The sequence below is a fragment of the Amia ocellicauda genome, chromosome 10 (assembly GCF_036373705.1).
Source record: "Amia ocellicauda isolate fAmiCal2 chromosome 10, fAmiCal2.hap1, whole genome shotgun sequence".
In the NCBI taxonomy this organism is placed as follows: domain Eukaryota; kingdom Metazoa; phylum Chordata; class Actinopteri; order Amiiformes; family Amiidae; genus Amia; species Amia ocellicauda.
Window position 1 is genome coordinate 10,726,649 of NC_089859.1, and position 27,782 is coordinate 10,754,430.

At 35.8% G+C, this 27,782-nt stretch overlaps 1 protein-coding gene across 1 annotated transcript in view; it reads right to left on the reverse strand.

Moving 5' to 3' along the window:
• aff2 (AF4/FMR2 family, member 2) overlaps positions 1 to 27,782 on the reverse strand; it is a 167,999-nt gene that overhangs the window by 44,229 nt on the left and 95,988 nt on the right. The window contains exons 5-9 of the mRNA XM_066714969.1: positions 26,648 to 26,692; positions 19,166 to 19,252; positions 15,759 to 15,795; positions 15,470 to 15,524; positions 4,227 to 4,278 (exon numbers count right to left, since the gene is read on the reverse strand). Coding sequence (XP_066571066.1) covers positions 4,227 to 4,278; positions 15,470 to 15,524; positions 15,759 to 15,795; positions 19,166 to 19,252; positions 26,648 to 26,692 — 276 coding nt within the window. The remainder of the gene's footprint in view (positions 1 to 4,226; positions 4,279 to 15,469; positions 15,525 to 15,758; positions 15,796 to 19,165; positions 19,253 to 26,647; positions 26,693 to 27,782) is intronic.

Sequence of the window (27,782 nt, forward strand, 5' to 3'; positions counted from 1 at the left end):
CCCGTGTTTTCTTATTGATGCATGTTAGGAGTTAAAACTCTTGGTCTAATTGAATTCTTAGTGGGTCTGTTAGATCACCAGCATCAGTAAATGAAAAAGTAAAGGGTTGCTTTGTCATTAATTTTAAATCAGCTCACCGCAGCTCGTTCCATTTCAAAGATTAGCTTTTGATTATACAGGGTTTAACACATCAGATAACAGGCCTCCTCAGTCATCTTCCACATTGCCTCAATACTCATTATCTCCTCTCTCTTAACAAATGATGTCATTGAACTTCAATCCCCCTTGTAAAAATATCATTAGTTGGCAATAATGTCTTTCACTATCAGTCGCACTGGTACCCTATTCAATTTGGACAAGAAGGGGATGCAAAATCATTACAAAATAGCCGAGATGCATCAATAGGTAAATTGATGATTTTAATTGATTAGGAAATCTTATTGTCCTATCTTGTGTCCATAACTGTGCTTCTTCTACTAGTGTGTACATAAATAAAACTAATGCTAAAACTGTAACTCCTTTCACAAGGGGCATTTTACCCTGCTGTACTTTTGAATAACAACAACAATAATAATAGTAACAACAGTCTTATATTAATATATTTAAAACTCTTAATACAAATCATAGTAGTACAATATACTTTTATGTCCACATATTATTACTAATTAGTACACCTATTTCCATTACTCTATTTCAAATACAAATGCTCTCATGCATGTTTTACCTACTATTGTTAATGTAGGTACTACATTAAATAAAGGCTTGAGAAATAGGACACTTTGTAATTGACGTTAAAAATGTAATGTTCTGCATGTCATCCTGATTTCCTACAAATTAAGTCAGATTGTACCTCCCACAAAGCTCTAAACATCTGCATGAATCAAAGAGTTGAGTAAATATTTCTTGTAACATTGTTGCATAGTTTAATGTTGTGACATACATTAGCTTGATACAGGTCGAATATAAATGAGCTTGAAACTAAAATTGAATAATAGAAGTGTTAACATGAACCTTTAAATACTATAATATTGGATTTTATGAGGGTGTTGTCCCTTAAGCAATTGGTCTTTGATACAATACATTTTTAGTTACATTTTAAGCAGGTCATATGGTGTAAGTACCCTACCACTTTTGTATGTTTGTTGTATTTAACAATATTGTACCACACAGTTTTAAATAATTCTAAATCACCATCATTCTTTTCCGATTCCTCATCAGATATTTACTATAGGCATTTTTTTTTTAAATCTTTGACAATAAAAAATAAAAATAAAGACATCAGACATGTCAATTATGGGTAAAGTGCCAATCAATACCATATGAGGCCAACACTACTGTGAAACTGGAGTTGACCTTTTTTCTCTGTCCACGGTCATAACCGAACAGGCGCCACACGGGTTTTTCTCAGACAAGTGAGCAAAAAGGAACAGAGGAAAAGCAACATGATGCTAATTGCTTCGGATCCAGCACTATGCAGAAACTCGGGAGATGGCACTGAAATTACCGCTGCAACCCCCCCATTCCCACCCCCGCCTGCAAAACCCCTTCCTCCTTGTCAAAATTATATTTATTATACCCTCTCGACTGCTGTAAGTCACATGTTATGGAAGCTTACAGACACACCGCGTCAGTGACTCATGCTGATGAAATATATCTTTCAGATAAGAAGGTCTGGCTCTGCCTTCCTGATTATATTAAGAGAAATGTTTAAATCAGAATCAATAATTATTTGTTGGTTGGGGACTAGCAGGGGGCATGTAAGACCAACATCTGTATCACTCGTTGGCATGTTGTTTGTGCTGGAAGGCATTTACTGTTTTGATCACATTTCTCAGCTGTTTGCGATGTTAGACTGCGCCGTATGTAGAAATGTAGTGCACAGTACGAAATGGATGAACACAGACTCAGCAGGATATTCAGTTTCAACAGGCAACCTAGACTACACAGGCTGATGATCTGATCTAAAATCAAAGTACCATAACATCCAGAATGACTGTCATTAAGGCTTGGCACTTTAGATTGGGAAGCTTGGAACTCTAAATGTCGGAAAGGAAACACATTTCATATACATAACAAAAGTTGTACTTTAATTACCTGAGGCAAAAGTACTGTCATTTAAGGTTTTCTCTGGCCTTATTTTCTGAAATGCCCTGCTACACACAGCTCTCCATACTTTGCTTTGAGGATGAAAAGGTCTCTAAAACTTATAATTGAGTTACATCAGCACCTTAATTGATTGTTTCCCATTAATTGGATTCTGATTGGTTAGTTTCTATCATTAATCCGCTGCAGTGGAACCAACAACACTGTTAGACATTGCCCCTACTTCACATTTAACACTGCTGTTGACTGTAACACTTGTACATGCTGTTCAGAGCACGCCTTAATTGATTTATTTACAAATAATAAGTTGAAGCACATTAAAGAGACAATGCACACAATTTTCGCATAGCTTCAACGCATGGGCGTTGTGAATTTTGAACACATGTATTTTCCTGCTGACCCTCCCAAGAACAAACAAAACAGCACACTAAAAATACAAGCTGCAGCTGTTATTATACAGTATCTCTGAACAGTTTTCATTTTATTCTATTCACAAAATGTGTTAATGGGCGGTGCTTATAACTGCATTTAATAAGGAAATAAGGCCTGTGTGTTTAGATCTATAATTGAAACGTAAGGGTAACATCAATAAACTCCTGAATTACAAATGGAAAATTGATTCCAGATTTTCTTCTCTTTTCTTTTCTTTTACTTTAATGTGCTATGAAGAAAGCCTTCAATAGGAACCAGAAGATAGGGTATAGTAACCTTAGAGGCATTATGAAGTGCAAATTTGCTTGGAATTCAACAAAACCATTTGGTGCTGTTTAGAAGATTACTACCAAGATGTGGATCCAACAAACATGAATAGCTGTTATTTCACAATAGAAATTTTACATGTCACTGTTACCTTATCACAATTATCTATCTAATTATTTATCTTTAAGGCCACAACTACAAATCCTGACCCAAAATGTCCAATTGTGAATATGCATTATTCTTCATGATAAATACTGATACTACTGTCTAGTAGTAGTTGCACTGTCAGATTTCAGTCATCTGTAGCACTTAAAATATTCCTTCCTCCCTTTCGATTTTTTTAAACCCTTTAAAAAAAGAATCCACATTCTACTATGGAGAAATGGTCACTTTTGAAAGGATGCTTAGCCAAATATAAAGTGTATGCTGCGGTGAAGCACGGTAAAAACCTTCGATATAGAAGATGAAAGAAAACAACGAATTGTGGAATAAATTCTGTGCAAATCTGTTCTGGCCAGACTTTGCAAAGGTTATTGTAAAAAAAGAAAAAAACATGGGGGGGAAGGGGATATATTTTTGACGAAAAGATAAATATTGCATTTTTAGGTTTAGAGTTATTTATTAGCTTGCTTAAAAGTGCATGCACCATCATAGCTCTGTGAGAAGTGCAATACATCTTGTTTCCTTACAGCCGGCAGGCAATTTCAGACAGTTTACAGTACCTCCTTCACACTGTTGCATACAAAAAAGGACTGTCTCACAGACACAGAGCCCTGTTTCTAAATTTGTGAGATGACGAGATGTTATTGATTCAGAAAGAAAGTAGCTCCCTGCTTCTGCTCCCACGGAATAAAATGTTCTGTCATGCAAAACCTGCGTGTCATTTCTGATTGTGATTATTATTCATTATTTACAGTACACATTGTATCTAGAAAGCATTGCTTTATGTTGTTTTTTCCTTTTAAATACATTGTGTACTGTGTAGAATTTGGGATAGGTCTTATTTCTACTAACGCTATGTTATACCATATTGGCTTTAAGAAGTGTGATTTTTACAAGCTTAAAATGTTTTAACAAAGCATGCTACCCCATTTCTATTACACCATAGAATCTATGCAAGCAATGTGTGACAATGCATATGATACAACAACATTAAAATATACACTTTCTTCATAGTTTTTTGGGACTTGAAATGTTGCTATTACCACTACTATGATGGTGATTATTATAGCTGAAAACTGCCAACTGCTGAATTATAACCTTCAGTTCAAAATATTAGCCTTGCATTGGTGGCTAGGACAAACATGAAGCTCAGTTTTGAATGTCCCATTGAAATGGTCATATTGCCAACCTGACTTATATTAAATGTATATGCTTATCACAAGAAATAAATACAAATAACCGGATTATGGCATGAGATGTACCTGTTCACTGTCATCTTCGTCACTGCTGAGTTTCAGGTCATCCTCCAGCATTCTGCAGAGATAGAGAGAGAACACGAATCCATTACAATGTCCTCTCTCCAAACGGGGGCATACTGCCATCATAAATGAACAAAACAAAGGAATTGTAACATTAAAACAAACATGTATGACTGTGAGCCCGTGTACTGTCAATTTATTTTTATTTGAGCGACCATACAGACCTGTCTCATGCCTTTTGACTACAATACATTAACTGCAAAATCAAGTTTTTAGCTCTACAGCTTTACTTGCATAACGGCGGATATCAACATCCTTACCATACTGAACACCATTCTCTGAAGACACACTTTTAATTCAAATTTTCATATCATATGGATATTATTTGTATCATAGAAATGTCTACCAGGAATACAGCAATCACCTAAACCCAATTGACCTTTGGCTATATTTTTAGGACAAATTAGTGAATTGACCAAGGTGCATTGTGATTTTGCCCACGTGTTCAGTGAGGTTTTACCAATGGCATTAATTTACCTGCAAACTATATCGTATCAAGAATAAGTTTCTTTCATAGTTTCAAACACACTGGAACACTTTTCAGCAGCTATGATTGGATCTTTAAACGCAAGACACCCTGACATCACCTGAACACTTGATTTCTTAGCATCAATCCCGATCATTATGACAATTAAGATTATTGACACAACGTTGCAAACAGTCTCTGCAAGGAATTTTCCCCTGAACTTGGAACAATTAAGTAGGCTTAGAAAAGAGGAAATGTGTTTGAGGTTTAGTTTTCTATGACCTAAGCTGTCGTGCAACATCTTAGATTGAGCATAACTTTCTAGAAAACTACCAGTCATTAACCTTCTAATATTTTACAGATGTCAGAAGAAACCTGAAAACAATGCCAGGCTACTGCAATGTATTCCTTGTATGGATTTATAGACCGCTATAATTGAACAAGAGGCTGAAGGTACTTTTTTTGCTTTTTGAACAGAGAATGGAATGGTTTTTGTAATTTGCCCTGCGTAGACAATCCTCCACAGCAGACATGGAAACATGGCGGTGGAAAAATATTCTTAAAACAGAGGGGCGCACATAACATTTAACTGAGGGTGACAGGTAGGTTTTTAAAGTATTTCACATTGAGTCTCAATACACAGCATGACTATGACTCTAACCTATCCCCCCCCCCCACCCCAGTTTTATTAAACCACAAAAGCTCCATATAAAAATAATACATTCTTAAAGATGTCCTAAGGCACTCATAAACGATGAGAGCTTATTCCATCTCGCATCTGTTTTAAACAATGATTGCTGGCTAATCCAAATTAGGTGGTAGTTTCAGATAAGTACCCTCAGGGGGGTTTTCTAAGAGAAACACAAATATACAGTTGTACCATCATTCCACGACTACAGATGGACAGGTAGAAACCACAGGCACGAGTGGCACTGCGAACACAACACAACGGAGGATTGAGTTACAGTGAAAACATATTGTATTTAAGTATTTATTGATTTATTTCGCTCATCATTTTAAAATGTGACAATAAGGAATTCACAAAATTGTCAGTGATGTGTTCCATCATTGGCTCACCTCAAGGTAGACATCTCAGTTAATGGTGCATTTATTATCTAGGAAAATATTACAAGTGAACATAATAATAATAATAAAAAAGGCAGATTGATGATTAACCTTATTGAACTCTCAGTTAAAGGAATATCAACAAGCCAACAGACTAAAGTTAATACCGATTGTATAATAATAATAATTATTTTTCATACGCGCTGCTTCTAAAAGAATATTACTGTCTGTTTTATATTAATTGTAAATGACCAAAATGATTATGCAGAAGGGTGACACTTTTTTTGTATGAAGGATTCTCTGAACCAGTCCAAGCTGTGTTTAATTTAAAGAGAAACAGTGAGCTTTTCTATAACCACTGTGGTTAAAATCCACTCATTGTTTTAATACTGCTGTTATTATTTTTATTATTAATAATAATCATAATTCCGGCAATATTTTCTTATGTCAGCAGCTCAGTGAAGTGACAGTCACTTCATATAGTGGCTCAAGTTCATTCTCAGCTAATCCTCCACTGCTCTAATAGTTCACAGCAGGGTAATGATTGGATTAAGTGGGGTTTCTAATTTAATTATTTGGGGTTGGGAAATCCTTTGCACTAAATAATTATCTAGAGATTATGGTACAAATGACCCAAAGGAACTGCTACCTTTCAAAGACGACGTTCCTTTCCATCCCCACACTCGCAAAAGACAATTTGTTGAGGCAAACAGGAGACATGCATGAATGCCATAGCTTTTACTCGGTCTGGGCTCTCGGTAGCAATCCGCATGCAAATCAGGTGCCATCCTCAGGCTATGACTGCTTTGTGGACACTGCACAGTCGCTATCATTGCACTGTACCTCAAGGAATAAGGACAACCAAAGAATGACAAAGGATGATCTAGAGAGATCGGCTTCTATAACAAACAAACCCTCCAAAGTATTTACATAATAATACATTGTATAATTTAAAAACATTGGTCAAAAAAGATGCCCACATTGATAAAGACATTTTCTACATGAACATCTTGTGGAGACAGCATGTATTTCTATTTAAAGAGTACAGCTATCAATGTTTAACAGATAAGATCAAAGTTTAAATGAAAAAGGCAGGTTTAAAGAAAAAACTAAACAAACGTGTACATATGTATACACATTTCCCTGAGCTTTTAAACTACATGGGACAAATCTGGCAGGCACTGACCATTAAATGTCCAAGTATTAACTATATAAAAAAAAAAAAAAACAGCTCACTAAAAATACATTTTCTCTGGATAAAAGAAGAACATTAATACCTAGAGGTCTTAAAGAGGTCTTTGATCTTGGTTGTCACTTTATTTATTTATATTACACGAAGTGTCTACGAGGAACTTGGCTTCAGCCGGCTCTGCATGACAACCTTATGGAATACAAAATGAATCCAAGCACGGGAGAGAGGTTGGTAATGATAATTTGGTGCACAAGGGAAATGATGAAGAAAAAGAGAAAAAGACACCAAAAGGGAATTGGGGGAATGCAGGCATTGTCTTGTGTAACACAGCTGGTATAGTGCAGCCCTGCCTGTTAAAGTGTCTCTTGGCGCCATCTAACCAATTAATATAATTACAGCTGGTGGGAAAGGTAAACCCTGTGGTTATTATCCATTAGGTAACCTACAATCACTCCCATTGTCATCTTCTGTTGCCTGTCTGCACAACAAGGGAAAAGCATTTTGGCTTTGTGGCAAAGGATTTAGGTTTTGAAGTATGAAAGAACTCCAATTGAACCTGTTCGTAGCAAAATAAAGTGAAAATCTTGTGCAAACTATAGGATAAACTGTATCCTTTTCATATAACTCAACATCAATTTGGAGTCAGATAATACTTAATACAACAGGAGATTGTCAAGTTTAGCAATTTTAAATTCAAGTTGGAGCATAAAAGATTTAAAATAAACTAGTTTTATTTCCCCACTAGGCCTATAATTACAAACACTAATCCAGAAAGAACAACTTTTATTGTATTTCTTAACCTAGTGTAACCTTCTTTGTTACCCTTTCAGACATTCATTCGCTTAATATCAGTGTCTTCATGTTGATCTGGGAAAGATTATGTTAAAACAGACTGTAAGTGATGTTGGAGGACTAGAAATCTCGCACCATGTCTGACACAATAATAATAAGAATAAGACAACAAATTAAAAATGACCAATCTTTGGCAATGGTGATGAAGATTTTAAAGGCAACAATCTCAGTTTCCAGAAAACATTTAAGCGAGACGTAGGAAATGTTTTAGCACTGGTAACAGCTACTGTGATAGCAGTGACATTTCCTTGTGCTGATATCCCTCCACTTTCCTATCAAGGGAAGCTGACAAATCACTTGAATAATTAAAGAGTCAGATGCCGGGAGATGGTGCTGTTTTTTCTTTTTTTTCTCTTTTTTTCTTTTATCATACTCAAATGTGCCTGGGGAGGGACACTGGCATCGCACTGAGAAAACACTTCAGTCTGACAACTTCTTCAAAGAAATGCAACATGCTGCAGTACTCCATGTGCACTCAGCCACAACAGCCAAACTTCTGTATTACATATGAAATTTCTGAAAGAGTAACTCACTGGAACTAAAGAGGGTACTGCAGAGGCACGGTAGATAAAATACACTTCAATATTAGTTTATAAGTAAAGATAAAGGAACGACTTGAAATTGACATTACTTTCTGGAACATATTTCCTTTAGATAATGAGATTGTCTTGTTAAAAACTTCTCATGCAATAGACAGTAATTTGATTTATGTTAATGTTGGTTGGCCAAACGATCACGCATTCACTGGTTGACATATTTCACCAAATGAAGCCGTATCACAATGAAAATGGAAAAGGACAAATAATGTCAACTCGAATCTGATGTTCATATTCCAGTAGCTAATTTATTCATCTGTGTGCTTTGTTAATCCTAATTTGATCCACTTTGATGTAAGTGTACTATATCACTGATTTTAATAAAATAGTCTACTTACAAGAAAAAATGAAGAGGGAAATTGTTCTTGCTACATTAATATAGTTATTAATGAATGTATTTAAAATTGTGTGATTTAGTAATACAAAGAGACCTCAAAGTAATGAAGACTGAAAGTTAGACTGTAGTGTGATGTATATAAACAACAAGACTGCTTACATTACTTTCCAAGCAACTGTGTTTCAGATTGGCCCTGATGTGTTGAAAATGAATGACTGACTGACTGAACAGTTGAATAAATGAAAGTCAGTGTGTGTTTGAAGGGGATGCAGAATCCAAATTAACTTGATGCAGAACCTGTGTCAGATGAGTTCGCACACTAAACAGAAACTCAAGGCCCTCCTCTCCTGAATCCCCACCCTCATCACCCCCCCGATTCATTACTATTATTATTTTTTTGTTATGTTTTAAATCGACCACCATCAGTGCCAAATTGCCATTTAAGTGTCGTCCTCTGGGTTTTTGTTTGACAAAGATGGCTGCTTTTGTTAACACGAGCCTTCACTTCAACCCATTTAACTCCACAGTTTGACAGCTCCACAATAGCTGCCTTCCACTCGCGAGCAGGCTGTGATTTAGCAGCAGGGGACTGTGGGAGTCCAGCTCACGCTCCTCCGAGAGCTCTTAGCAGAGCACTCGCTAGGAGGAGAGAAAGGGCCGAGCAACAATGCTGGAGAGTAATGTCAGGTGATCTTCATAATTCAGTTGAGATGCTACATGCCACAGTAGTACAAAGTACGGCGTCATTATCTGCTTCCTACAAATCTACTTCCAATACTTAAAGTCAATCCATGAGTTAATAAGTGAATATATATATATATATATATATATATATATATATATATATATATATATATAGATATACACAGCATATATATATATATTTTTTTCGGGGATATAACAAATAGCAGTGTTGTGGCACAGAAATATATCCTCCTATTAAACTGTATTTTTTAATGCTAATGAAAATATATAGTGTCTATACCATTGCTTAACTGCTGAAGGCCTCCCCTGACAAAGCAGTTTGGGCCCTCTAGTCTAGAAATAACTGGTTTGAATCAGGCCTACATCATTAGCCAACCATGACTGGGATCCCACACCACAGAGATGCACAGTTGACTGGACGCCATTGAAGCTGGGTGAGTTGGGTGGTTGCCCTGGCCTGTTTTGCAACAGTGACTTGCTGGGGACTTGCGAGTCTGCTCTGTTATCGGTGTGTGCATTCCAAGATTGTCGATATACTTTTTTAACTAAGCTATTTCTGCTTATATAGTAAAAAGATATATCTAAAAGAATGTCGTCCTTTTGGTCAAATCAAAAACTTATGACATGATATGTTATGTTAGGACTTAAGATCTTAAAATCTCTTAAACTTCCATTTCTATTGCAAGCCGGGAGCATTTGTAGTTGTTTATTCTAATTTCTTTCCGCTTTATAATTCCCACATAAAACATATCGACGCCTGTTACTGATTTCAGAAATTCTCTTAAAAAAATCCTTTAAAGGAAGAAAAGATCATCCATACAAACATTTAACAACCAACTTAATTATCAAACTTTCAAACCTCAGAGCTTGCATTATTAGTTTTTTAAATTACCTTTCTTTTGTTTTTAGTTTGATTGTCTCCCACGAAAGAATACAATTTAAAACGTGTGAATGAATCAGAGTGCACATAAATAATTTGGCAGCATCTGTTGTTAAATTATCTCTAAGCACAGACAAATTGCTAGATTCGTTTTGACAATTAACTATTGCCTCTCAATATCTACCACTGGATGTGTTCAACTTTAAATAACTTATTCTTTCTGTCATCCTGTCATTTTCTCTATCCATCTTTGGTACAAGAAACTGCACTTAACAACATCAAAGGGTGTAAGTAAATAAACATGTTCTGCATTTCCTTCCTTTTGTGGCTAGTTTATTTACTCTTCTCTGGCACACATGCTAGGGACTTGCCTCCAGTGCCCTGCACTGCCGCTTTGTTCTAGATCTGTCAGCTGCTGACTTGTCTAAGGAGTCAGTCAGGTGAGAAAGAGCCATCATCATTCAAAGAGCTACTTCGAGACCCACCAAGTGTCACAGTGTCAGACACCCAGTTCCACACTGCCCACAGTTCTGCCAAATCAAGACGGCCAAACCTTAAACACCTTAACAATGCAAAGGGTAATAAAAAGACCCCGGTCAGGCCATTGCCATTTGCTGGTCACGTCTAGCTTTCCTTGACTACACTGAAAACCCACTCTTGTGAAAAAGTGAGAAAACTGGAACAATTTGTGCTTAAAAAGTATGCAATATGCAATTTAGGTCAATCGCAAGGAACGGCAAAGAAAAAGAAGGTGGCTAGTTAGATGCAGATTGATTGGAATGCTAGATATAAAAATAAACCTAATAATGTAGCAGAAGAAAGAAGAAAAAAATCAATAGGTCTATTTGAACTATATCAAAGGTAACAGAAATCTGGGAAAACACAAGTTTTAAACTCACACACGTATAGAATATACCCACAAACCTAAACTACACTTGAACCTGGCACCTACATCCCAGATTGTTCAAGCCCAGGGCTACAATTTAAAGCAAAATAAGACAATGGGATACAAAGGAAGAAGCACATACAGATTGTTTTATAATGGCCTTTTGTGGAAGAAGGCTCCAGTCTGGCTGATTTTCTGCACACATTATCATAAACCAAAAAAAAAAAAAAAAAAAATCAACACTTTTGCTGCTCAACGGGATAAATACTTTTTCCATGTGATGCTGTAAAACCATTTATACTACTTTCAATCTTTTGGCAGGTTCAATTGCCCATTTTGTGAAGTATATATATATAAAAAAAAAACTGTAAATCTACAGCTTTGACAGTTGTCAAGTCCAGGGATGGCTCTATCTGAAAAGCCTGACCTGTCTGCCTGAATGGATAGGGGATGCTTGAATAAAAAAGAAAAACAGATCAGTGCAGAAGTGTGGGGATCAGTCAGGGACTTTCCAATGCCCTCTTTGTACTCCCCACCATTGGCTCTGTAAGACCTAACCTGTGATTTAAAACCACGCTATTAGGACCCTGCAATGGCAGCACCCCTGTATATATATAGCCTTTCGCATCAGCCTTTAGACAGATTTTTTTCAGCTTTCTCAATGGCTTATTTTGCTTGGCTGCCAGCCATCTTTTAGGTCACAATCTGTTCCTCATTGCAAGGCTAAGCTGATTTGAACTGCATGTTTAAAAACTGCACTAGCTGTAATCATGAACGTTTTCTGGTCAATTCTTTGCACCCTTTTTGACGACCACAGCCTCCTTTGTTGCTCTTATCTCTGGAAACTGAATAACACTATTTCTTTTAGAAGTCACTGTCATTGTCGAGCCAAAAGTCAACACGTGGTTTTGGAAATAATACAAAAAAAAAAAAAAAAGCAATTGTATTTAAACACCACAATGCATGCATTTATAACTGAGCAGTGTCCCAGTCATAAATTAAACTGGTACAGTATAAAAAACACACTTCTGTATACACACCCTATGCAATGATATTCCAGTTCATTTCTGATCAATGATAATTTACTGAAGCTGCGAAGCAATACTAAAATAATGCCTTTTTTTAACAACGGTGTTCATTTAAACAGGTATTATACAATCATCAGAAGTGTGTGTTCTCCAGGGTGGAGCAGGGCAGGCTTGTTTGTGCTTTTATACCCACATTAGTGGAATACAGACAGACTCATACAGAGTTCTCCATCACACAAAATAAAGTTGCCTCTGCTTCCACAAAGACCTTATTTTCAAGGCTCTGTTGCCATGGCAGCACTTGGAATCTTAATCCAGTGTGAAAGGTCACGAGAGGTCGTCAGACACAGTTCCTCCTTAGCTTTGAGTCTGTGCTGGGGTGGAAATACAAGGTATCATTAAGGTCTGAGGCAGGATTTCTTTTCTTTTTTCTTTTTTTATGAGATACTGTAGGCATAAAGCAACCTTTCTTTTCCCTTGACAAGCAATTGGCTTATGTATGTGTATATATAACAAACTTTATTGGAAGGCTCATTCTCCCATTTTTTAAATTATTTTGTGTAACCGTGACCACGACATAATGATTATATCCTGTAAAATATCCGGATTAAATGTTGGGTCTCATGCTAACTGTATTACAGCTGCACATTATTGGACAGTAATGTATATAAAACATTTGTAGACATTTTATGTGTTTTGTATACATTTTAGTGTGGCTTAATGTTTTCTACATCACATGAAATACCCACATTAAATGTCAATGAAGATTGGTTCATATTAACTACATTACAGCTGCACATTATTACAATGTAACAGGAGCAATAGTGCTGCTTGACTGTGACTAATGGTGGTTACAATGTAAATTACAGTGATCATAATCTGCAGCTACAATGAAGTTATAGTGCAGAGAAACTGCAGCTATGGTGCATTTTTATTACTCCCTGTAGTGGTAAATTCCAAATTAATGTTTTGCAACTGCATATTAATGGACAATTGCAGTTCATGTGGGAAGACTTTTGAAATACATCTCCATTCCACTCTACAAATACAGATTATGTTTGGGCTGTAAGGACTTTCCCCATGATATCAATAATTTGTTCTTATTGTTGTATTTGAATGAAAAAAAAAGAGAGAGTAAATATATACATCGGCTCAATAACAATCCAGTCTCTGTTTTGTTTGGAGAAAAATAATTATATATTTCACACTTCTTTATTTGAATTCTCTGAGAAATGTGCAAACTTCATGCTATGGACAAAGGCTTCCTTTATCCTATGAAATGTGTATGAAAAAGCCATTATACATTAGCTGGTGCTTTCAAAAGGGCAGCTCAAGTATTATTTTAAGTTTTTGTCTCACAAAGTAGCTTCATTGACTCAAGAATAGCCCTATTAATCTACAGTAAGATCTGAAAAACATGGCTGGAGGCATTTACTATTCAGAAACTTACGAGCTTTGACAGATTAATTACATGTTTTGACGCAAGAGTTGTGGTCAGGCAAACTATTGTCTACTCACTTCATGTATAATGTGTGTTACAATGGCAGCTCCATTAGCAAAGGCCTGACTTGGAGCACAGTGCCATGGGTAGTGCACAGACTCTGGGAAATGACAGGGAGACTGACAGGACTGGCTTTGAAGAGGAGAATCAGTTGAGAAATCACATTACCATTGACACAACATTAGCCATGAAGCTGAAATACTTTCATGCACTTTACTGCATTTTAATTGTTACTATAGATTTCATACAATAAAGAAAGCCTTTGTCCATAGCATATATGGTACATTGTGTCTGTAATATATAAATGTAAGTATTTTGTAAGTAATTATTATTATTGTTTTTATTTGACATAACATAATTTGTTACAATGTTGAAATTACTTTTTATCAGGCTGCGTTAGAGCTGATACAAAATACAAACACTTAACTCAAATCTAATTACGTCCCTGATTTTACATATTCTCTGATGCCTAAAATCATAGCCATGTATGATTTGCTTTATGTAATGTGGCATCTTTCACAGGCACTCTCACGTAGAAAGTGTTACAGTTTTGTTTGTGAAATGAAAAGACAACACATGTTCTAAGTACTAATGTACAATGCAAACATACAAATTATTTCTGTCAGGTCGGCTAGGCTGAACCTAACACGGCTATTCAACTATGCTTACTTGGCAATTCCAGTGTTAGCTGCAAAAGGACCCTGCTTGACCCACAGTCAATGCATTCAGCTATCCTAGACAAAGCCTGTATTGACAAAAATGTACTTGCCTTGGGCAGGCTTTCCCTAAACATTTGGACTGGTTAAATCATTTAAGACTTCCTAGAAATACAAGGCTGTTATTGAAGGAAACAAAAAGGAGCATCTCATGGAAAATGAAAAAGCATACTGCATAGTGTTGGCATAAACACAAATACAAATACAAATTGCAAATTGCAAATATATCATAAATATGCTCTGTGCTCTCTAGCAACCCACACAGGCCTACATTTTAAAAACTGGACATGATTTAACCACTCTGGGCCCTTTTGAGAAGACAACATTCATTTCAGAACATTATCTATCCATCCATCCATCCATCTATCTATATATATATATATATATATATATATATATATATATATATATATATATATATATATATATATATATATATATGCGCACACACACAAAGTCACTTGCTTATTGTTAATCCTAATTCCACCCACAAATCATGAAGCAAATCATATTTTTTCTCTTTAAAACATGTAATATGAAACATACATACCTCCTGAACAGAAAATTCATAGAACCATTATTATGTTTTATTTGTCTTGCTATTTCATGCTGAATCTCATGTAAGCACTTTGACCTCAAACTCCATTTATACTCAAATACCATTTATGCTTACCAGTCACAGCTTTGGAAAGAGATAGAGGATTCATGTTGCCTTATATCCATACAATTAAAGATGCCACAGAACAGAAAAAGGATGCTGGAGTAGTGCATACTCCTAATGGAACTTCAGACAGCTAGATGTTTGTGTAATCAAGCTATTTTTGTTTGTTAAACCAGTGGTCCAGTATTACTCAGAAACACACAGGCTTCCTCTAAGGGACTTGTTGTTCAAAGGAACAAAGACAAAACTATGACAGGATTTCCCTGGGGGTTTTCAAATAATTAATTAAATGAATACTTACGACTTCTGTGGCACAGACTTGGTTGCAGGCTTGTTACTGGGAACATTGCACCGCTCTGCAAAGGAATTTACATTTAAATGTCAGAGCACTGTTTTGATTAAACGTTGTCCAAAAGCCGTCAAGCTATCAATTTAGCTTTGCTAACAACGTGTCACATAGCATAACATTTTAATGAAAATTAACAATGTTCCACTGTTGCACCATATAATTAATATTTCATTCCTAGATTTAATTACATTTTTGTAGGATTCATTTGGCATGTAGATTAGAGTAACAAAAGAAGACCTACTTTGTCCATTGTATCCTGAGGTTAAATGTTGGGAGTCCTAGGAAAAAACAAAAACAAAAAAACAAACAAAAGGACATTAAATATTTTATTACATGTAGAGAAAATACAGCTGAACACAAATTTGATGGGAATGGATTTGCTTGCGGACTTAATTGATTTTACACTAATATAATTAGACAATACACAAATCATGTGTCACACTGTGTGGGTTGAATAAAGAACATCTCAGTTAAAAGGTGCACTATTAAATAAGGATTTATATAGAGAGTTTGTTATCAGAAATGCCATTAAGGTCAAGACATATGAAGACACAAATAAGAGGGCTTTAGCATGACAATTATGGATTGAAAGATGAGGAAAAAAATATAGAGAGCAGGCCACTGACATACAGTCTACGGACATCTTATAATATCCAAGGGCAAGAAGATTTTAAATCATTATAATTCTGCTTGTCTGACTGTCTACCTAGTGTTAGGACTAGTTTATAATGCTAACATTTAATAATTTTCCATACAAAGGGCAATTGTCTCATTCTGTGAATGAAGATTCAGTTCGCATTAACTTTCCTTCTGGGTTAAAAGCTTTCATGAAAGAAGCCAAGCACTTTTATTCCTTAACATGGTTTTAATATCTGAAAATATACTAATTAACAAACAAATGAACCTGATATTTACAACATTTATTTAAATAGTATTTAAATGCATATCCATATTTACTATTATTTAATGTTTTTGAAAAGTACAAAAAAGCTTTTTAATGGTACCAAATTAAATTAATCAGAATTGAATTTACTGGGCACTGAAACAGCATTTCACATGCTGTTAGACAGTATATCAAAGAAGTCAATTTTGCCGGCATTTAGTACTTGAAAATGCTATTTTATATTTGGCATGAAACTAGAATGTTTACTCTTTTGGTACACTTTAATGTATATTTACATTTCAGATGGTGGTTTATATACTTTGTACTGTAAACCAACAGAGTTTTTTTTTTTTTTTAAAAACACCTTTTATATAATGAGCACCGATTCAAATAAGTCATGTTGTAGTATGGCAGATGAAAAGGACAGTGTAAGTTACAAAATACAACTAAGTTATTAGAATATCTGCTAAATATTTGCTTCTATGGAATTCATCTTCCCCTGTTACCCTGACATCACTCCACCCTCAGTAACTCCTCTAATCTGTAGCTCTCCAAGCCAGCCTCAGCTGCCACTGGATTGTGCTCAGAAGCTGTGAACTGAGACAGTACACAACATGGAAATTATAGCACTTGTAAAGCATATCTAATATATGTATACACCTTATATATAATGTGTGTGTGCCTATAGAAACCCCTTTCAAAAATGTCACCTTTTGTTGCCTTATTGCCTGGAATTAAAATGCAGTATCTACAGCATCGATGCATCTACGCATCCCACCCCATGGCTTGAAAAAAATATTTTAGAAATTTGTAGAAAACAGCAATCCTAAATTAAAAAAAAAAAAAAAAAAAAAAAGTGGCCTGCACCTGTGTTAAATTGTAGCGATTCACATGATTGCAGGATATATGCATCAGGTCCTGTAGGTTCCCTCTGCTGGACAGTGCATTTCAAAGCAAAGACTCAACTATGGACAACAAGAATCTTTTAAAAGAACTCAGGGACAAATTTGTTGAAAGGCACACATCAGGGGATGGGTTTCAAAAAATATCAAGGGCCTTGAATATCCCTTGCAGCATGGTAAGGACTATTATTCAGTGGAATGTGTTTGGTACCTCCAAGACCCTGCCTAGATCAGTCTGTCCCTCCAAACTGGACAACCAAACAAGAAGGAAACTGATCAGAGAAGCTAACAAGAGGCCAATGTCCACTTTGCAATATCTACAGGCGTCTATGGGCAAGACTGGTAAAAGTGTGCATGTGATAATAATATCCTATGCAATCCACAGACCTGGCCTGTATGTTAAGGTGGCAAGAAGGAAGCCATTACTCAAGAAAGCCTACCACCCAAAGATGATATTTCGGTTTTGTATTTTCAATAATAATTATCACAATATCTTTTTTTTCCCCTTAACAGTGTGGAGTATGGTGTGTTGAGAAGTGGAATAACAATCCTCACTTAAATGTCGGGCACTGACAACAAAATGTGAAAAAAGTAAGACCTTACACTTATTTCTCTTGCACTACCATTGTTTGCCATCTTCCTAAATGGACATCCACTGTGCTGGGCCCCAGGGGACAGTTGATCTATTATCCAGAAGGTGAGTGCAAGGTTGAGGGCCCCAAGTTTTACTGAGCAGACCTCCTCTGGGTCCCAGACACAGCTAAATGCTATTAACGAGGTCTGGGTTTATTATGGAACATTGCCTTCCACTGTATTGTATTTTATTTATATACTTTTTGCTATAGGAAACACAATTACACAGATTGTGTTTTCAAGGGGAGCTTTGGACTCAATTGAAAGTTCTGCTTATTAGAGTAGATAAGTTACAAGCAATAGGCCAAGTGGTAGAGACAATTCCTTTTCAGCCACTGATTACAATATAGACAGGAAAGTAACTCAATGAGGTCTTTGAAGACACCATTTACGCAGTGCTTCTTTGTTTTTCTAGTTCTTTAGCGACGAGGCTTCGACCATACTCTCCCTGCTGGGAACTTCTGTGGGTTTCAGTTTATTTTAATGATCTATAAAAGTGACAGACAAATGACACTGACTCATGTCAATCCTGCTGACATTTTTTTTTTCCCCTGAAGGGAAGTTAATTGGATCTTCAAATGACATTATCATATAACAATAGAACTACTGATTTAGGAGTTCCTATCAAATTATATTGTACATTTTAGAGAGATGTTAATTAGATTGAACTGCTGAATGCAATGGGAGGTGGGCGGCCTCCATGATTTCTCTCTCCTGATGCAATTAATAAATAAATAAGTTAAAACAACAGGTACTCAGGTTAACTAACTAGTTTCTGCCCAGTTTCTAGTAATAAAGTAATGTATGTACTGTAACAGCATACATTTCACATAAATAGTCAGTCTACATGATGGAAGATTATTTAATTCCTTTGAATATGTGCTCTACAGACATATTTAGATGAACTGTAACAATATCACAGCATATATTTTTAGTGCAAGTCACTGTGTGGTTTAATAATAGCAATAAGTTAAAAGCTCACGCACTGCAGTTTTCTTCCTCAATGTAATACAAAAATTACCTAAGTTAATCACTCATACCACACAATGTTCACATACACACTGTTTGTCATGAATCGTACGTCAATGTTTTCAGTATGTGCATATGATTTTTCTTCTGACAGTGTTTAATCTGAATGTAATTAGAAGTGAAGCAGACAAACTTATTATATTTATTTGATTTTAATTATTTATTTCTCAGCAGACGCCCGGACCCACAGCGAGCACTTACCTTGGATGGAATGGGACACTTGGTCTGCTCGGCCTTGCCCGGTGTGTGAATCGCAGTCAAAGGAGAGGGCCAAGAATGGGTCATCTCCTGTGAAATGAAAAAGATACGTCACCTCACTTTCACACGCACACTAGCCTCCATCTTAATTTAGTATATGGATTACTCAGCTATACGTGTCCATGCCGAGGCCAAATTAAGACTAGAATATATGCATACGAGTCAAGGATGGCAAATAGTTATTCCATAATCACTGCAGCTCATAGGCCGCCAAGCCTCATACATATTAATGGCTTCGATGGAAACGGAAGTATGATGAGCTCCTTAACCTTACGTGTAATTGGTGTATATTTATTTATTTTTTCTTCCTCCCTTCAATCCAACCCCCTTTAATGCTTACGCCGTTCAAAACTTCAAACAGCCAGTAATGCCTGGGTGACAGAGCATTAGATGAGCGATGTCTGTAGAGGTTTGTTTAGAGGTGAGATATTCCATGCTGTATTAGACATGTGTGGGTGTCTGCAGCGTTCTGCTGTTGATAGCCCGGGGCTGATCAAATGCAATCTGCAAAACCTCACAAAAGGTTTCAGTTTTCACTACATGCTCGTTTTGATGCACCAGACAACTAAGACAGCCCTGACACAACCCTCACACCTCACAGATGCCAATTCATTCACCTCGTATTTATTCATTTAGTTCCTCACACCCTCTCCCTCTCTCTACATATTCTTATGGTGTTTGTTTGTTTACCGGAATTGGACGTAGGTTGACGTTTATTTAGAGGCAAATGGATTGAAAACAAATGAATAAATGTACCTTGTTGCCCTAACTGGGACAAGCATAGGAGGTTGAAAGAGGAAGGAAAACAATCTACCTTCTTTAAGATGGTGTGCATTGGCAAATGCACAAAAAAATGCCACAACACCGACTTAGCTTCATGAACGCAACACAAACAGTTCCACAATCACCAGCTGGCAAACTTGTGAAATGACCTCCAACACAATCTATCCCAACTTACATATGTGGAATGCTGTTTGCTGAAAGTAACAAGTCTGCTACGACTACCTCTTGACCTTACTGTATTCATGCTGCTGAGTAAATTTAATTGCATTTCCTGCAGCACTTGCCAACCTCAAGCATAGTAATTAATAACCACCTAGTGTTTAGAACAGTCAGCATTCATGACACCATCAGAGTTTACAGGTTTCCTCCGCATTCAATGCTGAATGATTTTTGCTTCAAACTGTTATTTTCCTGCTAGAAAGACTTGCATAAGTCCTGTTTTTCATGCTCCTCATGTTGGCAAATGATGTATGCAACCATTGTAATTGCATGCTGGTAAACCTTAAATGACATCATAAGTAAGCCCACTTTTGTTTTCAAATCAAAACCCTCACTGCTGAAAGATGGGTCAAGATTAGAAGAATCAGACTATGCTATTTATTGATGGTTATCACAAAGTGAGCTACCTTATAAAAAGGATATGGACCATGGCAAGAAAACAGAAAGAAAAAAAGAAAAAGAAAGATGCACAAGTTCATATCACAACTTGCAATCTGACTCTATGTATATTTAACAACAGGTTGCTACCGTGCAGACAGAGCACATCGAATTTCACTATGTTTCTAAGCATTTATTAGACTTCCAAACTTTTAAAATGCTACACGTCCTATGTTGTTGGCCATTAATATATATTTCAAGTTAACAAAATTAATACATTCATCTGTAACCATGACATTTAGATGTACTCTGCTTTCTCCGATTTGATTTTTTAAATGTCTTATAATTCTTATCTTTGCCAATCAAGTCACTTTGCCAAAGGAAAACACTGACATGGAGTATTATTATAAGGCTGAAAACAATGTTGGAACACATACACACACAGAATAATAGTGTCTATGAACAGATTATGAACACAGAGAGAACAAAAAGTGCTATTTCATGCATAGGCTACATATACATTCATTTATTAGTATTACATCAATTTTTTGTGCAGATTTTCTAAGAACAGAATGTGAGATACAATCAGTTGAAAAAAGTCCTTCTAAAAGCTTTAATAAATATTCTCAGAATGGAAGTGACATCAATGATTGCTAATTACATGACTCAAAATCCTATTAAATATTCTGGATTCTTATGAATAAAACACCCAACAGGAATATGAACTTGGAAAATCACGGCAGTAAAACTAATATTATTACTCACTCTAAAAACACAAACAATCTTTCATTTCTAGATTTTCAGTGTGTCACTGACCAAGTCTTTGCCAGGTTCAGTTGCAAAATAAATTTTAAAAAGCAACAGAGCATTTATTCCAAACTAAACAAGGCTATGTAAATAAAACTATCCTAGCTTATCAGCTGTTTAACTTTAACTTTGACAACAGCAATGTTTTAATTAAAAATGTATACATTAAAATAAGAGAACAATTGTGAGAAACTCAATTTCACACATTTTTCAAGGCATTAAAATTAATGAATTGTAAGGAAAAAAACTAAATGGAAAAAAACACTTTCTTTGTAATGGTTCAGAATGTGTGTAGGTAATAAAATATAAATAATTTGCTATGCAGACTGTCAAAGCATATCCTATGACAGGTGGATACATGGATTGCCTACTTATTTTAATGCCAAGTGACATTAAAATATCTCATGACTCCCTATAATTGAGTAAGCTGTTAAAGAGACACTTTACCTTAAATATAAATCAGAAGCTTCTATACACAAATACCTTGAGCAAGTGACAAGATTCAATACATGTTCTTGTAAGTATACATGTAAAGGAGATTATTTAATTTAAGATGATTTCACACAAGTCTTAACAATGAGCCTTTTATGTTTTTAAACTATACAAATTAGAGGTTTCAGAATGCTGAAATGAGCTGCAATATTTAATAGTTTCAAATCTAAAAGCAAGTGGAAAGCACATGAGAATGAAGTCCAATAATACATTGCTATTATTTAATCATACAAAACTATATATCACTACAGCATTAGAATTCTTTGTAAAAGTCAACGGCTGCAATTCTGGAATAAATGCTTCAAGTTTGTTTCCTTATAAATACCCTCATGGCTTTTGTTAATTGAGAAAGGTTTTCACACCTGGGTTACCCACTGGGCTGTGACAGCTGGGTATGATGAAAACACGTGAAGTGCTAAGCTTTTGATAGTGTAAACTCATCTATGATGTTTAACCATCTTAAGTCTAAACTCTCACCTGCCTATAAAGCCTTCTAAAACGATGCAAAATTTAAGTTCACATTAAATCTTTGCACATTGAATGGTTGTACTTTCAACCACACAGTATTACATGGATTCTTAGAGAGAGGTCTGAAATTAATACTTTGAGTGGTTTCCAAATGCATTATGTCCTGTATTTACATTTTCTTATGCACTTAGAAGGCATTCAATCTTAGGACCAATTTCTTAACGTATTTTAGGAGTGGGGGCACAATTTAAAATGGGAAATTGAACATTCTAGCCAGAGTTAAAGCCCAGAGAATTCACCAAGAATGAGATGTTAATCTTCATGTCACTCTGTTCATTACAGTTAGGGCAGCAAACTGCCATTTATTAACCATGGAAAACGGAGGGTCAAAGCCATGTCTGGGAAGACCACCCAGTGCTCATTTCCTTTACCAGCTGCTGTGGTGAAAGCAGCTAGTGTTATTTATTATAGTAGGCCTTGTCAAGCAGTACGAAGTACCTGTTATTATTCATGTTCAAGTCACTGAAGTGTGGAGCTGTCCAAGCTCTGTCAGTATATTGTGTCAGAATTGTTCTTTGGCTTTTATACCGTTGAGCCAACATATCTTCACCTCATGTGTTGATTATTTTCCTCTATGTGCACTATTTTTATGGTCACTTAGTTGCACTGTGTTCTTCATAGTTCAAATGATTACATTACATTAACATTACCTGTTAAAAATTACTAATCATGGATTTTCATCCATGTAAATTATGAATTAATGCAAATTAAGAATAGTTCAAATATGTATCTATTTTCTCTGAATGTTCTGTCAAATGTAGACTTTTTTTTATTTCAGTGTGCATCGACAGTATTTACAATACAATAAGTCTTATAACTGAATAAAGTCTTTAACAACTATTTAACTAATGTAATCGAGTTTACCGTGCCAACAGCAGGAATCTTCGACACCCTGCCACAATAATGTAGTACAATACACATATGACACTGAATAATCCAAAAATACCTCAGTGGACTAGTCAGTTTTCATCGGTTTGATGAGAAAACTCTATGTATCTATGTACTGATAGAAATATATGCACTGAAAGTGCAATACAAGCGTGAGAGCACATACAGCATGATAGATAGGTAGTTTAATTTCCATACAGAGAACACATGACATAAACATGAAAAAGAATATGAATAATGTGAGCCACATCAAGACAGGAACATGTGTGGTGCGTGATTACACGGGACCAATTTTATATGGAACGCTCCTGTGTTGAAATGAATTTGAGCTTCAGTGAATGATTTTTACCATACTGCCATTTTGTTTTAATTTTTTTCCAGCTCTAAAATGAAAACAATTCTTAATAAATAGCTGCTATGTATACACACACACTCACACACACACACTCACGCAGACACACATATACATATAACCCTGTTTTTCAGCTCTAATCCTCAGCAGCAGTCTCCATTGTTTCCTGCAGCAGGCTCCTGGCAGTCTACCGTCTCTCAGTTCTCAGGGCTTGGCTTGTGTTTGGGGTGGGTTGAGGGGGAGAGGACGACTCTGTTTTGCATTCCCGTGAACTGAAAAAGCTGCCTGCTCCAGTCAGAGATTTGCAAGCTACCCACAGTGGCATTTATCTGGCTGTCATAAATCAACGCAGTGGGATCTGAAGGCTAATTATACAAATGTGACATGTTTCTAAAGCCAAAAAGCCTCCACTACCGTGTAGTGTGAATTCCTGCAAAGTGAATAATAACGGGAAAAAGAGATAGAGAAATTGAAAGGGACACGAGGAGAAACTTGACAGCTTTGAAGTAAGATCCAGAATAAACCTGTCAAAATGGATCCTACCGCAAAGTTACGATCTTAAGCCACCAATCTGATTAATCCAGAAGACTTTACATAGTCACTGCAATATATCAGACCCATTATACATGTATTTCATGAACTTGCTATGCTTTGTTTTATTTTTTTTATTTCAACACATGATATTACTTATTGTTAAGAGTCTGGATGTGAAATTCAAGAGGCACAAGGTGCGTGGCATCTGGATTTTTGTACGTGGCTCCAAATATATGGAAATATAACATGCTGCTTATAGTTAAAATATTAAAATAAGGGATGAAAAGGCTTATCGTTACTGCTATGTAAAGTGTTGTCTTTGTTTCTAATTTATCTTTGCTTCTCTGATAAGGTATCAGATTTATTTGTGTGCACAATGGTAATTGTAAATGTGTAAATGTGCAAATGTGCTAATCCCTTCTAAATGGCAGCTCTTAAGATAAGCACAGCTCAGTAACAAAAAGATCTACCTGAAACAACTCCTGACAAGTGGTACTGAATAAATCACTGATAAATAATGCATTGTAATAACAAGATGAACATGTTCTTGCGTTCCCTCTATGAGAACATACCTGTCTTCTGATATCAGTGAGAGGATAGAGATATAGACACTTCTAACCAATCTCTTGACTAAGAGAAAAGAAAACACTGAAAACTCTTGATATTCCATCATAACTGCATATGAAAACTATTACAATAATGAAGGGTCTTATTGTCACTTTCACCCCCCAGATTAATGTATTTCTTGTATCTCAATTTCCTTTTGTTTGTTTCTATATGCCATGTCAGAATGCAAAATATAATTTCCTCAGACTGATGGTCTCATCATTTATAAATATGTAAATGAGCCTGTCTCGAGAATTACATATTGACCGCTGTCACTAATGAGAGGAATCTGTAGTGGGCCGAGAGTACCACGACTTTGACCAACCTGCCATTCATAAATTACAGCTGCACTATTGGGTTGTTTTTATTTGGATTTGGTTCACTGTTTGATTTATTTATGTATATATTTAAGTATGTTTATATTTCAGAAACTGTCAACATATTTTCATAGGTCAAGAAAAAAGAAAAGCATAATGTTTTGCAATTGTTTAAAAGCTTTACTTTACACTTGCACATCACAATATTTAATCTATGCTCCCAGTTCAGCAAAAATCCGCAAATATACAATTCTCAGAACAGGTTAGCAAGTAAAACCTGAGGCTATTGTCTGAATGTGGATTGTTGCGGACTGCTTTTTCTTCTTAGAAAAACTGTGAAGGCATAAATAACTCTGTATCTCTTTACCAAAAGCATAACTAGATAAATAATTAATACAATTAAAAGCAGGATGATTTGCATTTTCTTAAAATACATGGATTTAAAACTGCTCAGAATAGTGAAATGTGAAAGCTGCTACATTTTTACAATTTGAGTCATCGGATCCGAGTGATGCTATGGCCCCTGCAGATTTGTTCAATGTGAAAGGCTGCGTCACTTTATAAAGCAGGCACCGTACGCTACTCAGATCCTTATATAACGCACATACAGACAGGCAGGCAAGGATTCAGTTATTTACTCAGCTATTTAAAAGTGGCCACTCTAACTCATTCTTCTTGACAGCTAAACACGGGGTTGCCTGGCAACCATTATTTGACATCATCTCCCTCCCAACGGGTTCCCACATTTGACAGGTTCACATAATTCACCAGGTCAGGCAACTTGTTACTCATTTTCCCAATGACGTCTGTTTTACCATTTAAAATTCACCTCATGTAAATCCCCCCTGACCGTCAACCAGCACCATTAAGCAGGTATTTATGACACGAGTGAAGCCCTCACGACCAAGTACAGTCACAAAAGTAAAAGTGAGTAAAATTGTGTGTAAGTGCATGTTCATACCTAACCTGCTTCCTTCCGCATAAACCCATGCAAACAAATACAATCTAGCAAGCTGTCAACCTGTAGGCTGTAGGCAGCAATTAGATATCAAAAGCTTGCGTCTCTACGGGAGTTACACATACACCTCTGGCGCTCAAGTCATGGGTTCACCCAGTCTACTGTGCTGACAGTACTTACAAACACCCCAGCATGGATAAAAGGGATACTGTGCCTCCTTGGAAGGTGAAAATTAAAGGCATCTTCCTTTCTACTAAAAAAAAAAAAAAAAAAATGTTTGGCATGCAGATGATAACCTATTGCCCATCAACGGTGAACTGGTTTCCCGGCATTATTTTATTTATTATATGTATTGAATACCTGGGCTGAATTCTAAGACAGAATTCTTAAGACAGACTGGGACATATCTACTTTACAAATGGCACAGAATCTATTTGTCACCTTTTAAAACCTTTATTTTTCTGCACCTCTGTGCACAGAGAAGAAAAGAGTTTGAGTCAAAATAGTACATCCAGCTGTTACAATGTATAATTTACAGGAAAGCAAAAGTGCGTCTCACTCACCCGTAGAATCTCTTCCACACAGCTGGAATCATTAGAAAGACTGACCTGCAAAAATTAAAACAGAGCATTTGGTTAAAAAATAATAATTAAAGAACAGTAGCTAAAGATAAAACAAATAATGCAATCTGTGAAGTGATGTTAAAAAGAGCACTGAAAATTATGCACTAGTCAAATCTCAGTGGAGACAATAAGGAAGGAATTAAACACTTTCAATGTTGATATTACACAGGTGCTTAAAATCTGCAAGTTTCCTTTTAATGAAGATTGCAAAATCTAATTAAATAGTTTTAGTTTTATGAACTGAAAGGAGAGCAATTACATCAAATAAATATCTTACTTGTCTAAAATGAACTGAATGAATATTAGTTAATGTACTGGATTGGACAAGCCACAGCATTGCATAGCAATGATTGCTATACATTAGAGTAATTTTATTGTAAACATGTTTCTGTGGTCTAATTCAGAATCATAAGTAATGAACACTTTAATTGGGCAACTATATGGTATAGATGCCACATACTATATCATAGTGTAGCACTTGACAACTGGTAATAAAAAGTCTTCTGTACTTAAGCCATTATAATGTTTTACAGCATCTACTGATTTCCACAAACACCAATCTGTCATTTCAAACGTTAAAAGGACAGCTATGTAATGAATTTTTATGATCAAATGATTATACAACATAAAACTGAATATATAATCAAAATTAGCATGTGTAATTCCATAAAAGTGGGTATAGGGCTATTTGTAACACAAGTTTACACCTGCATTTTGGGTAGGTCAACTATTAGTTGCACTTCATCAAGGGTTTGGAAACATTTGGAGGATACAGTAAATATTATTATTATTATTATTATTATTATTATTATTATTATTATTTAACAATTTAAACCACTTCCAATAATGCACATCTTTCAGTGACCTTTTTCTTTGAAAGCTGGTACCAATTTCACTTGACCTTAGACTAGTAGTTTGGAGGCATGGGCTACAAAACACTTGCCTTGCAGAATTGATTTCTAAAGTGTGTACTTTTGCTCACTGTGCTGACATGTTGACATTATAAAAGATATTCAGATACATTTTGCTTTTAGCAGCTGAAATACTGGTAATGAACACTTGTCTACTGCCTGTG